Consider the following 14,434-nt stretch of genomic DNA (forward strand, 5'->3'; position numbering starts at 1 on the left):
CTGCAGTGTTGCCGGATGTCTGATATGTTTTATTAAAGAATCAGATAACTATCTCCAAAAAACGTTGTAATTTTGTATCTGTACATTAAATCTTGATTTCGGCCGAAGTGAGAATAACTGACATATTACGTAAAGTGGTAACATAGATGTTAATATCAATTGTTATGCAATCTAAAACTTTTTGGCACCTTTAGGACTTTCTTCCTAAATATCATTCATTTTGGATTGAAAATGAAAAAAAAAAAAAAAAACTGGAGCAGTCAAGATTTTCTGTGCTCCGGCTCTACTCCAGCTCCGGGCAAAAACCTGCAGCTCCACTGCTCCGTGCTCCAGCTCCATGCTCCGCTCCAAAGCCCTGCTTTTTATACTAAGCTCATCCATCCATCTATTCTATTCTGTCACTGCAGTATCTGGACACTTTGTGCGTATTTAAAAATAAAACAAGTTTTCCCTCTCTCTCTTCCTTTCCAACTTGTTGGAGAAATAGCTGAATTAGTTTATAGTGCTAACTAAGTTTTGAGGCAGAGGATCAAGAGGAAGTTTCTAGCTTCCTGCCTTGATTTCCCATCTCTTGTTTATAGGAATTATGCAACTTGTCAGGCCTGAAACTGGACTATTGCAGCTCACACTTCTGGAGACTGATTAATCTCTGTGAAGGTCACTCATCACAGTGTGAAACCTTTGGGAGAGATTTAAGTAAATTCACAGGCAGCACACCCCCAGTCTCTGCCCTAAAAGCCCATCATCTGTTTGAATTCTATGTTAGCCTTCATACAGTGATTTGGTGGAGGGGAAAAAACCCACTAAGTAATAGCCAACAAGCAGAACTACAAACCCTATAATCAGTTACCTATAAAAGTCTGCTTTAATCGTCTTGAGGAATAATTACTTTTTTTAAGCGACCATTCTTTTCTCCTGTAGAGATTTACCCAATTATTGCAAGTAGAAGCTGGTGGGCAACAGTCATAGCTACTCAGTGGTTTCATTACAACCAAGATATTATGTCATACTACTTTACTACTGGTGCTATGGTAACACCATGAGTCACCCACCAGAAATGGAGCCCCTTTAGCAAGGCACTGAACATACAGAAGAAAGCATGATCCCCTGCCCCAAAATTCTTATAATCCAATTGAAGTCCAAGGCACAAGAAATGAGTATAACTAATTACAGGAGTGAGTTGGGATGAGGGAATTGGAAATAAGATCACTTTACAACCTATACGTACAGAAATTATATTTCCTGCTTCCAAAATACAGCCACTTTTGATTGGAATACAGACGCTATTTAATACAGCTCGCAGGAACCCTACATAGCAATTTAGAATAATATCCCACTGAAACGGCACAGGGAGCTTTAGGAGGCAGAATGCAGAGGCTAACACCCCAATCTTGATCAAAATTCCATGGGGAATTGGCTCAGTTTTAACTGAGAGAGGACTCTGTAGAACCGAAGACGACTGTTAGAAGTGACAGTGTAAAATGCAAGCATGATGATACAAAAAGATTGAACTTTATTAGTCACTTAAAATAAAGGACAAGCACTGTTTGACTCTTTCAGCACCTTGCACATGGGATGCTTGCTCGTGGTCATTCAAGGTCTCATGACAATCCTTCTTGCCCAATTAGAGTCATTGATCTACATTTCTTGCTCAAATTTCAACTTAGGGACAGAAATTGATTTCTACCCATCTAAATTCACTTTGGTTCAAATGGAAAAGCTGTTATACATCTGTTTTTGGAAGGGGAGATGAAGATTTGTACCGACATTATAATAATGGCTTTAGTGCCCCACCCCAGAGGAAGTTGTATCTTAGAGATGGGAGAAATGAAAGGCTCTCTCCCCATGGATAGCTGTAATGTTGTAAAGTTATTCCAGTGCTTGTCAAAAGTGATACATGCATTACAAAACATCAGTAAGTTAGCAACAAATTCCATCAGAGAGTGCTGTCTGCAAAGCTCATTTGGGGCCTACCTTCAAATGCCTGCTTTGACATAATGAGCACCCTGAACCCCACCAAAGTCATCTTGTAGCACTGGGCCCTCGAAAGACTGCACTGTATCTGGCTATTGAAGCAAGTGTCTGTTTCTGGGAGGGGAGCAGTTTGTGTTGCAATAGTAACTTTTATTTTAGTTTTTAAGTGGATGAATTTTACACAAGATAGAGAGAAGCATTTTTCATCTCAGTGATTAATGTTTAAACTACACAGCAGGAACCCAGTTTTCAAGTAACCTACCTCTGACAATGCTTAATTTGTGAGGTGAGAGAGGTGGCTTGGGAACTGCATCTTTCTTTTTTTTGGTTGCAACTCCTGTGACGCTTCTGTTCTTGAGAACATCTGTTCCCCAAATCATTACCGCTAGGTTTTTTGTATACTTTGAATCTCCTTGTGTTACTTGCAGCTGGTGCCATTTCTCCTCATCTACCCAGATTCCACTGCCCAGATGGACCTAGAAAGTAGTAATAAAAACAAACAAGAATTTAGCATCTATGGTACGCGGCACACAACAGTGTCCAAGCACTGTATGAACACTAGTATTAGGTACTATAATAATAATAAAGACTAAGCAAATTCAGTTTGCCTAGTTTTGAACCCTGTCCAACATTGTGGGTCAGTAAGTTTGAGTCGAACTCTTACGTTTTGTGTTTCACTTTCCTTTGTTTTTCCAGTCCTTTTACTCTTAACTCCTCTCCCCCCCCCCCCCCAATAGTCTCTCTCCTGAAAGACTATGATAAAAGGACCAGAAATAGGACAGAGAAAAATTATAATTAGCAAGTATATCTAGTACTCTCTATATGCACTGTATTCAAGCCAATCACTTGGGCCAGCCTAATTTGGGGCAAGGAAAAATGTTCTATTCTTAGTACACAGCACAGGCTTCCCTTTTACCAGGAGAACCCCATTTACTCAAATCACACTTTGGGAGGTGGTGGGGAGGGAAGCACACTATGGGCCAAATTCTGGTCCCACTGAAGTCTGTGATAAACCTCATGTTGACTTCAATTGGAGTTGGATTAGCCCCCCCCCCCCCCCCCCCGTTTAAATTACAAGGGTGGTGGTTGGTGAGGTGGAAGGAGGAGTTCAGCACTCCAATTAATTGTTAACCCTTTGAACCCAAAAGACTGCGTGCAAGCTTCACAAAACCTAATTCCAGCAATGAAGTTTGTCCATTCCTAATAGCTACAACTGAACTACTATTATGGAGAAATGCAACAATATTTCTGTAATACTGGAAAAGGGAAGGAAGAAGGGAGCTTCCTTCCTTAGAATATTCAAATGGACAAAATCCTAAAGGGGGGGGGGGGGGAAGATAATGGACACAAGTACTGTGACAACCCAAGTTCAGTTCTCACAAAAATTGAGAATTTTAAAAAAACTTTTACATCATAAAAAAAGGAAAATAGTCTAACAGTAAACTTAAGTGGTTTTTTTTACATCTTTCATGTTCAATTATCTAAAATTTTATCTATGTTGCTCATAAAAGATCTGCATTGCACAGCTCACACACAAAGGAGTGACTTTATACATGCAAAGAGTCTTATTACGTTCACTGAAAATGGGCAAAGACATTTTTAAATTTCATAGGTCCAACCTCTGAGTCTCTGTTCAATCAAAATTCTCAATGACTTCAACTGGAGTTTTTCCTGAATTAGGACCGCAAGCTATTGCCTGAAAATCATTTTTATTATAACAGTGTCTGTGATATGGTGTATTCGGCCTTTGTGGCTCCCTGCTGGGAGCCCTGTGGTCCTACTACACCCCATCCCAAGTAGCAGCAAGCTGAAACAAAAACAGCAGCAAAGGAGGTCCTTCAACCTTGCCCACAGAGGAGTCTCCAGAGTGGCCATTTTGGAAACTCGAGAGTCCTGGTCCTCCAAAAAGCTAGAAAGGCAAGCAACAGCCAACCAAGGCCCTGGTGACCCAAATAAGAGGAGCTGCCTGGCCTTAGCAGTCCTGGCCAAAGGAACTTGAAGAATAGCCAGAGTTTGTTTTCTGACTGCGTTTTGCATAGCTTGCTTTGAATGGAGGGAGGGAAGGGAGGACCTGAGATAAGGGTAAAGCTAAAGGGCCCAGGTGGGAAAACACCAAGGAAAAAAGCAGAAAAATAACTAATCAAACAGTATGTGGCCACTGTGTATAGAGTCCCTGGGTTGGAACTCGGAGTAGTGGGTGGGCCCAGGTTCCTCTACTGGCCACAGGTAAAGTGGTATAAACCCCAAAGAAAGGATGGTGCTTATTTGTGAGCCTGAACAAAAGGCTGAATTTAAAGGGCCCCAGAGATGGAGCTGAAGACCCCAGCAAGGGCGAATAGACAGTTTATTTATTGGACTCGAATACCCCAGAAGGGGTTCATTTGGACTTTGAGGCTCCAGGGATGAAGGACTGCAATAACTGCTTCTGGGGGAATTCTGCACCAAAAAAATTAAAAATTCTGCACACGATATTTGAAAATTCTGCATATTTTGTCAAAATAACACAATATAATCATGCCAGTTACCATTATTTTGGCAATTTATTTCAAAATATCTGTCAGCAAGTATGTCTAACAATATGGACCAAAAAAAATATTCTGGTAATTTTTTTTTTTTTTTTTTTAAGACAAATAGATTCCTTACTAGGCATATTAATACAGAACTTTGTGTAATACATTTACATTACAATACAGAACTGTATTTCCTGAACCTGAGGGAGAGGGAAGGCACCTAGGAGTGAACCTGGAGGGTGTTGGGTGTGGGTTGGAGGTTTTTCTTGGGGGGTAAAGGGAGAGGATTGTTAGGGTGTTGGGAAGCTTCCCCCATGCAGACCCTGGCTGACCCCAAGCCTCTGACCTCAAGAATTCAGTCAGGCATGTCTGCCCCGTCCCTGCACCCCTCATCCCCAAAGCTCTGCAGCCCCCATCCCGTCCCCACTAGCTCCTGAGCCCATGCTCCAGTCTGTCTCCCCCAACCCCCATAGCCATTCTGAACCCCACAGCAGCCCTTTGTGCCCCACTCTGTCCTAACCTGGCACCGCAGACAGGGTGATGTTATGAACTCTACTCCTAGGGCAGTTCTGCTGCACTGGGCATAGAATTTTGTAATTTGCCCCAGAAGTGCTGCAGTTCTGCCTTTTGCCCACCAGAGGCCGCTGTGGCACCAGAACAGCCAGCTGCATTCATGATGGCTGTTCTAGCGCCACAGCAGCCTCTGGTGGGCAAAAGGCAGAACTGCAGCACTTGGGCAAAATGTTTTTATGCGGGAAAATACAAAATTATGCGAGACAGATTAATTCTGTGTGTCCGCAGATGCGCAGAATTCCCCCAGGAGTAAATACTGCACCCAGCTGTAAGGAGGCAATCAAGAGATGATGGTCCCTTCACAGTGTCCTTAAGTAGCATTGTTTAAAACCTTAACTGTCGAAATATTAACGTTCTAGTTACTGATTGCCATCTGGCAATCAAGTAAAGAGTCTAGCTTTCTTAAAAGCATGAACACAAGCAAATTGCCTCTTCTGTATATAATTTCTTCAGACAGAGGTGAAACTGCAAAAGGCAGATTATAGTTTTTTTTTTTAAAACTAGTCATGCATAAAAATATTCCTTTCATGACCAGATATTTTAAAGAATGTTACAACATAGGTTAAAAAAAAAAAAAAAAAAATGGACAAACAAGTTACATAATCCTCAATATATAATTACTTCCTTCTCCCCACTCTGATCAGTCTTTCTATAATTACTTTTTATTTATTTATTTAATTTATTTATTTTAAAGCACTCTCTTTTGGTTCCATCCCCATACTCTGTGAAACAACTCCAATCACAGCCAGCAGCTAGTGCTCAGAAGTCAGGATGATTTTGGACTTTCCAAGACTAAAATACAAATACCTCTAAATAAGAAACACAATGGAATTGTTTAGAATATTTCAAGGAGATTTAAAACAAAAAATCAGTAGCATTCTGAAGTGCTGAATTCTGGGTTTGACTACTAAATGAAAACCAGAAAGCTGAATGCTCCATTTTATCAAAAAGCTAAGTATAGTGTATTCCAGGGTACAGCTAGCAGCTCCATATTAACATGCATAGATGCCTTAGTCTCTTTCTAGACCTTAAGTACGTCATGTATTCACGAGTTTTTACTTAAAATAGCCCATTATAACAAACATTTTTTAAAGATTCATGTTTCAAACAGAGTCTCCATTCTTGAGAGCTTTTCATTTATTCGAAGGAAATGTTATCGTTGGTATCAAACAGAGGTCTGTGGTTATAGTAGACCACTTGACCACAGGAATCCTAGGTTCTCTTTTATATTTCCAGCTCTGTTGCTAACTTGCTGTATATTCTTAGGCAAGTAACTTATTCCCCCATCCTCTTTTTACCCTTCTGTAAAACTGGCATGATAATACTTATCTACTACTCTCAGAGGTACTGCTGTGAGGCCTAATGAAATCAGTTTTGTAAGTATTTTGTGATCTTTGGATGACAGGCACCAACCAAGTGTAAGATCCTTTGCCTGTTGAAGTCAATGGGAGCTTTGCCACTGAAATCACTGAGCACAGGATCAACCTCCAAGAACAAAAACAAACAACAAGAACAGAATACTTTAGTAACCATGACAACATGAACAATGTATCTGACTAACACACACCACAGGCTCTGCTTACATTTTCTTCTTTAATGCTGTCCTCTCTTTTGGGATAGAGAAGAGTTTCTCTGACATGAGTGAGAATCCTACCATGATCACATCCAATACCCCAAAGTGTGAAGTTTGTAAAATAGCCTTTCTACAACTCCACTGCAGTTCAGGTTAACAAAAAGAATGGTATGAATTAGTGAAAACGTTAAAAATTGGCCACCTTAAGTGTGTCACCAAAATATATCAATTGTTTTTAAATGGTTACAATGATCTAAATCCCAACAAACAAAGTGTTTTGATATCTCTGTTAAAATATAGAACAATGAATTATTATTATAACTTCATATTCAAGGGAAATGTCAAAAACCAGATGCAATCAATAGTGTGATGTTGATTTTAAGATGAAATAGAATGTGCTATGTTTTTCTGCCACTGTAACTATGTTAAATAATATTTGGTAGCCAAAAGGAGCACGGGGGAGCCTGATGTGGCTATTGCTTTCTAGAGTTTTCTCCAATTGCGGCACTAATTGCATACACATCCCAAGAATGGGGATCTGCTGAGCATGGTATAATTTCAGTGGATTTACGTAAACACTAAAGTTTATTCATTGTGTCCTTTTCCGTATATTGACTGTGTGCATTCACTTCAAAGTATCATTGATCATCTTACCACCAATTATCAGTTTCAAATATGGTACATATTTGTCTTTTATTTAGGGATTAGTACCCGCAACCCCATGCTGTCACATAGGTGTAATTCGTAAAGTCATAAATGTAAAAAAGTTGAAAACAGCTGAGAACTTAAAAACTGGACAGTAAACAAGTCATGAACCTCCAGTGATGACAGAACCTGGTGAACAACAAGAGTTCTCAACCATGTTTGTAGTTATTTCCATCGTCTCACACTAACTCAAACATTTTAAATACTCAGAGTGACGTTTGGAGTTGTGGTGTGTGCTGATCGTGCTGTTGAATGGAGGGCTGTGTTGTGCTGGAAGAGATATGAATTTGTACACATTGCGAATGAAGGGTATATGTTGTGGTGAGGCATGTTTGGGGTTACTGTGTGTGCTGATTGCAGTGTGCGGGGGTGGTTGTGTTGATTTGTGTCTAGAGAGGGTTGCATTGAGAGATGTGTGTTTTGTGCAGGGGGCAGTTGCCAAAATCTACAGTCTCCCTCATGCAACCAGTGAAACTGTTGCATTCAACTTGGCTGTAGAGTAAAGGAGGCAATTGGTTGAGTTACCTCTGAGATCACAGTGGTCTAGAACTTTTGGCATGCCACAGATACATGCTTTCTGTAGCTGTACACTGTATGGGTGTAATTTGTCAAGTCAAAATGGCTGAGAATTTAAAAACTGGATGGTAACAGATCACAATACCCAGTGACATAGGCACCGACTTCTACTGGCCCCGGTAGGTGCTCGACCCCACTCTGCCGCTGGCCCCACCCCGACTCCACCCCCTTCTGCCCACATTCCAAACCCTTCCCCAAAGTCCCCGCCCCAACTCGGCCCCCTCCCTGCCCCTATTCCAACTCCTTCCCCAAATCCTTGCCCCAGCCCTGCCTCCTCCTCTGAGCACGCCATGTTTCCACTCCTCCCCCCCTCCCTCCCGGAGCTTGCTACAGCTGTTTGGCGGCGGCAACTGCTGGGAGGTAGGCGGAGGAACGGGGACGTGGCGCAATCAGGGGAGGAGGCGGAGGTGGTGGTGCGGGAAGCTGACTGCTGGTGGGTGCAGAGCACCCACTAATTTTTCCCTGTGAGTGCTCCAGCCCCGGAGCACCCACAGAGTCGGCGCCTACGCCCAGTGATGGTTCATCCTGATAATATTCTGAATTAAAAAAAAAAAAAAAAAAAAAAAAAAAGAGCCACCAACCATGTTTGTAGCTATTTCCATCATTTCCTACCAACTCTACAGACATAAGCTTCTGAGTGATACACAGAGTGATGTTCCTGTAATCTTATACAGATACTATTGTACTTTGTGAAAATTTAGGAAAACACCAAACACAGTAGTAGCTTACAGCAAAGATTCTAATGTCATGAAAGTTTGGTATGAAATCCACCTGAAGAACAGTTAAAGACTATTTATAAAGTATTTAGTTTCAAATACCTTTCCGTTCTCGAGAATATACTTGTCCATTACTGGAACAGGGGCAGGATAATATGTTGATGTATTCGCTTCCTCACTGAATGTTTTCTGTATCTCAGGCTCAGGCTCAATTGATTCTGGTTTTCCTTTTTCAAGTTCAATGGCAGGACCTACACAGTTAAGAAAAGAGATTGGTCTGCTATCCCAAAGAACATGAAATCAATCATTTTACTGACCAATGGTCAGCATAGACCACCACATTAGTCATGTTTGTTTTAGAATGGAAGTGGGTCCAAAGCAAAACCCTTCATCTGAACAGTCCCCAATAAAAATCGGGGTAAGAATTGAGGCTCTAACCCATTCCTGCTTTAAACACTTAACGCTAAAGAATCATGCTTAAAAATAAGTGTGTGTATGGACAGTTCAAAGAATATGGGTGAAGTAGCTATAACCTGTACTCAAAGGAATGATAATACAACAGAGTTGAACATATAAACCAGAGGTGGTAACAGTTATCCTTCAAATTAGAAATACTGTATAGTTACTTGGAAAATTATGTGTTATCTATACTTGTTCATGGAAAAAATTAAAAATATTTAAAAACATTCTTTAAATAGGGGTATGTAAAATAAGAATGAATAGAAATGGTACAGATAAGTGAATGGACTTGGGATACTTATGCTAAAATGCCATGAATTTAAGGAACATCTAAGTGTTAACACAACATACATTAGAATTTTGATTGCCTGATCTATCAGCTACAGATTTGTATTTTAATGTAATCAACAAAAATTAAGCGCAGTTTAAACAATGGAAGATTGCTAAGCAGATGTTTGAAGTTTCTAAGGAAGATAAATTAACTATCAATGACACCAGCTCTTCAGAATTCCCCCCCCCCTCCCCAGATCTGCTACTACAAAGTGATCCTAAAAGGATCAAATAATACAATTTGTGAAATGGATTTTATAATTTCATTAATTATAACTGTGATAGCACCAGTAAATACAGTCTAAGGCTCCGATCCTGAAAGCATACGTGTGAGCAAACCACATGATACCACATGAAGCTCCATTAGAGACAACGTAGTTTTGTACAGGTACAGGTCAGTATAGTATCAGTTGCAGGATCAGGACCGAAGGACAAGAATAACTCATATTCCCTAGAACTACACTATGCTGGAGTGAGTTAGCATTGCATATCTAACATTTGAGTCTTGAATAACCACATAACTAATTTAATAACCTTTAACTGTGGAAATGAGTCTCAGCAGTTGCCATCTCTCTTTGTGTATACATAGCCCCAAGTTTTGTCTTGCTCTAACCCAGCAAATCAGACTGCGGTTTCAGCTAATGGCAGTATAGCTGCTGTATCATATTTCTTGGACATTCTCTGTATCTGAAACTATTATGGCATCCTTTACTCCTTATGCTGCACAGAATCATATGAAAGCTTAGTATGCAAAAAATAGCAATTTCCCCATGTGGCTTAACATTGCTTGTACATGACGTAAATATCAGTTATTTTGCACTTAGACCTAGTGGGATTCATTTAGCTTATTGTCAAGGACCAAAAATTCCAGTTCTTTGGACAACTCTATTCTGCAGTGACAACTATTGGGTTTCTTAGGAAATGAATGCAAGTATGGTACCAATACAGAACCACATGAAAGACAGAACATTTGCATTATAGTTTCACAGCAGCATCCACAGACATCTGCAACATCATACACAAGCAGACACTGATGTTGGCACCAAGTAAAGACTGAACAGTTCCATTTAAAACTGGCAAAACCACGCATAGCAGTAGATCATCTGCAAGACTCTCTTTTATGAGTGGATGTGGTAGAAATGTTCAACCTCTTCCCACATTCTTTAATGAACTGAACAAGCAGGGTACTGATACACAACTACCCTAAAGCAGTGGTTTTCAACCTGTGGTCTGTGGATTCCTGGAAGTCTGCAGACTATGTTTAAGGGGTCCATGAACGGTGATTATGAAAATAAAGTTTCAGATCCCCAAAAAGGCATTAAGAACATAAGAACGGCCATACTGGGTCAGACCAAGGGTCCATCTAGCCCAGTATCCTGTCTTCCAACAGTGGCCAATGCCAGGTGCCCCAGAGGGAATGAACAGAACAGGTAATCATCAAGTGATCCATCCCCTGTCGCCCATTCCCAGCTTCTGGCAAACAGAGCCTAGGGACACCATCCCTGCCTGTTCTGGCTAATAGCCATTGATGGACCTATCCTCCGTTAATTATCTGGTTCTTTTTTGAACCCTATTATAGTCATGGCCTTCACAACATCCTCTGGCAAAGAGTTCCACAGACTGACACTGTGCGTTGTGTGAAAAAAATACTTCTGTTTGTTTTAAACCCGCTGCCTATTAATTTCATTGGGTGACCCCTACTTGTGTTATGAGAAGGACTAAACAACGCATCCTTATTTACTTTGTTTTTCTCATCAATCAAAAGTATTTGAATACCCCCACCTACAGGCCAAAATCCGGAAGTGTTGTCATTACCATAGAAGCCCACAGTTTAGCCCCCTTTCTCACATTGTGTCAACTGCCATGCCGAGCACGTGCAACATTTACAGTTGAATTCTGTTCAGTCAGTTTTCAGTGTAAGACTTCTATGGTAGGAGTTCGCAGACCAGAGGTTGAATTTCCAAAGGGGCTGCATCTCTATTCCAAATTGTTTAGGGGTCTGCACATGAAAAAAAGGTTGAAAACCACTGCCCTAGAGATTGTCTTGACTATAGGCAGGGAAGAGAACATTCCTGCCTTTTCTTGAGACAAACTGTTCAATGAGCTCAAGGAAAGTAATCCTCAAGATGTACAATTCTGTGCTTTGAAGGAAAATTCAGGGGGGGAAAAAAACCTACGTTGAAGTATTTTCTTCCTAGACTGAAAAGTGTTTCTTGGTTTAAACATTTATGCTATTTTCTACTTGGAGGTTTTTTTTACTGTTTGTTTACAGCCAGTATATTGCCACAGCTGGGGTTTGGTTTCCAGATTTCCCTAAAGAAGAGTAACTGGTAAAAGTCCACTGTAGCAGCAAGTCTCAGGAGCCACAAAAATATCAAATTTAACTGATGCTTTATTGCTTGGAAGCCACAGACACAAAGCCTTAAAAATGCCTTATTTTATACTCTAAAAGCTTGCTCCCTCCCCTCCAAAAACCCATAAAGCTGCATCTAACTGGATAGGCTTCACAGTTCTTTTCACTAAGTACCAAAGACTGCATTTTCAGCACAGCATGTTGTGAATTAGACATGCAACTCACTCTATTGCTTTATTGCTAATGGGAGTTGCGTGCCTAATTTGCCATGCACCACACTTTAAATTTACTTTTTAAAGTTTCTCTCTCTTTGTAGCTTTTTTTGCTCTCTCTTTTTTTGTTTTTCTAAATAAAGGGAGGGAGGGAGCGAGTGAAAGAAATTGGCCACGGCTCCAAGGCTCAAAAATGCAAATATTTACTACATAATGATTATTTTAAAATACAGCAAAGACAATTTTTAAGAATGGGAAAAAGTAAAGAAACCTTTCAAGTTCACGCCGAATTTTTAGTTTTTCTTTAGGGGGAGTGTTTCTGAATTAGTGGTTGCTCAATATGGAACCACAATAGCTTCAGCTGCAGTATCAACAGATGCCAGGCTTTCCACAGTGTGTGGATCACCTCATTCTCTCAAAGACACATTGCAGGCTTTGATGCTACTTGAGATGTGTGGAGGCGCATTGTTCAGCACTTCCCTTTTGTGGCAGGAAGCCTCTGCTTTTCCCCATGTCTACTAGAAAGGGAACGCACATGATATTGAGGAATCTGGGAAATCTTGGATTTTTAGACACTGTTCTTGATTTGCTGCCGATTTACTGTTACTCATGGTGCTGCAGTAAATGTTTGTTTGTTCAGTTCTACTGCCATTTGCTTATAAGACTCTTTGACTCTCTCTTTCACAGAGAGAGAGAGAGAGAGAGAGAGAGAGAGAGAGAGAGAGAGAGAGAGAGAGAGAGAGAGAGAGAGAGAGAGTGTGTGTGTGTGTGTGTGTGTGTGTGTGTGTGTGTGTGTGTGTGTGTGTGTGTGTGTGTGTGTGTGTGTGTGTGTGTGTGTGTGTGTGTGTGTGTGTGTGTGTGTGTGTGTGTGTGTGTGTGTGTGTGTGTGTGTGTCCAGAAAGCAGCTGAATATGGCCATATGAGAATTCTTCTGGTGTGGGTCAATTCTCCGCTGGTGCTGTACCAGCATATCCAGCTCCTCCTCCACTCCGGTTCCCAGGCAGGGATGAGGCTGCGGCTGAAATTCAACGTGTACCTGCTAGGCTCAGTTGGGGTAATGGTTCCATACGGACTGTAGCCATCCAGTGTAAATGGGAACAGCCCTGGGCTGCTCCTACCTATGTCACAACTCAGGATGACACAGACCTGGCCCCAAGAATGAAGAAGCTGTAACTAGATAAGCTGGAAGATAAGCAAAGAATTTGGGTGAATCTCTCCCTTTCTGTCCTACTGCAATACTAAGAATTAAGAGTATAGTGCGAAAACAGTAATAAGTGTAAGAGGCTGGCAGAACTAGCTAGAGCCATGCATTGTTCCGGTAAGAGATGTGCAATCTTCCCAATAGAACACTACTGCTTCTAGAATCATCCTCGGAGTTGATACGGACAATCATACTAAATTGTGCAGTGCTTACCCAATGTGAACCCTGTTATCCTCTAACATTTTTATATTATTCAAATCCATATCACTCGTGATCCCAGTAATATTTGAAGCTGGACTTCCAGAGGAGAAATGTCTACACTGGAATAAGAGATCCCTGGCACGACTGTGGCTGGCCCAGGTCAGCGGACACTCGCTCATGGAGCTCAGGCTATGGGACTAAAAATTGCTGTGTAGCTGTTCAGGCTCGGGCTGGACCCTGGGACCCTCCTCCCTTGTGAGGTCCCAGAGCCTGGGCTTCAGTCCCAAGCTCAAACATAAACATACCAATTTTACAGCCCCATGAGCACAAATCAGCTGACTCAAGTCAGCCATGGGTGTTCAACTGCAGTATAGGTGTACCCAACATGTACTGGATCATGCAGCCCCTTACATAAGGGCAAGATTGTGCCCAGTCAGGTGTATTACACAGAGGAGAGGGAAAGTGGTCAAAAAAATATAGTCTTTGCATGTGTGCAGAGGCCTAGCACAATATGATCCTGGCTAGAGAGGTGAATGCCATGGCTGTGCATCCCCTCCAAGCAGCAGAGGAAATATCCATTGAACCAAAACCCTTGAAGAGGTGCAGCATGTACTTTCTCCCCCACCCCTTTGCTCCCTGGAACTCTAGGAGATATTGTGCCTCCATGAGACCGTGTACTGCTGCACCACCTCAAATGAAAGGTTATGCCTTAACATCAGAATAGAGCCCTTAATATTTCATAAAGAATAGCAAAATACTGACCATCTTATTCTCCTCCTGATGCATCTGAGGATGCTGTGTCAGCTATGGTAAGTCATTTCCAAGGCCCTTGTATAATAAATTGCAACTCAGTATAATAATGTAAAGGGCTATGAACACTGATATTCACACTGTCAGTGGGGCAGCAAGTTCCAGTAACAGAGAAAGAGATTAACTGAACTTTCTTCTACATTTGGCCTTCAAGTTTAAAACATCAGCAATAATACACGTTTCCCCCAGCTGTAATTCATCCGTACAAAACAGCTGTCATCTCACACAAAGAAAGTGTAAG

General features: G+C 41.2%; 2 protein-coding genes across 2 annotated transcripts in view; both read right to left on the reverse strand.

Annotated features, from left to right (window-relative positions):
* Nucleotides 1–14,434, reverse strand: part of AGBL4 (AGBL carboxypeptidase 4) — a 1,406,728-nt gene that overhangs the window by 523,897 nt on the left and 868,397 nt on the right. The window lies entirely within an intron of this gene.
* BEND5 (BEN domain containing 5) overlaps nt 1–14,434 on the reverse strand; it is a 44,371-nt gene that overhangs the window by 8,421 nt on the left and 21,516 nt on the right. Inside the window, exons 4-5 of the mRNA XM_065409731.1 lie at nt 8,730–8,878; nt 2,237–2,450 (exon numbers count right to left, since the gene is read on the reverse strand). Coding sequence (XP_065265803.1) covers nt 2,237–2,450; nt 8,730–8,878 — 363 coding nt within the window. The remainder of the gene's footprint in view (nt 1–2,236; nt 2,451–8,729; nt 8,879–14,434) is intronic.

Source organism: Emys orbicularis, chromosome 8, assembly GCF_028017835.1.
Source record: "Emys orbicularis isolate rEmyOrb1 chromosome 8, rEmyOrb1.hap1, whole genome shotgun sequence".
Lineage (NCBI taxonomy): Eukaryota > Metazoa > Chordata > Testudines > Emydidae > Emys > Emys orbicularis.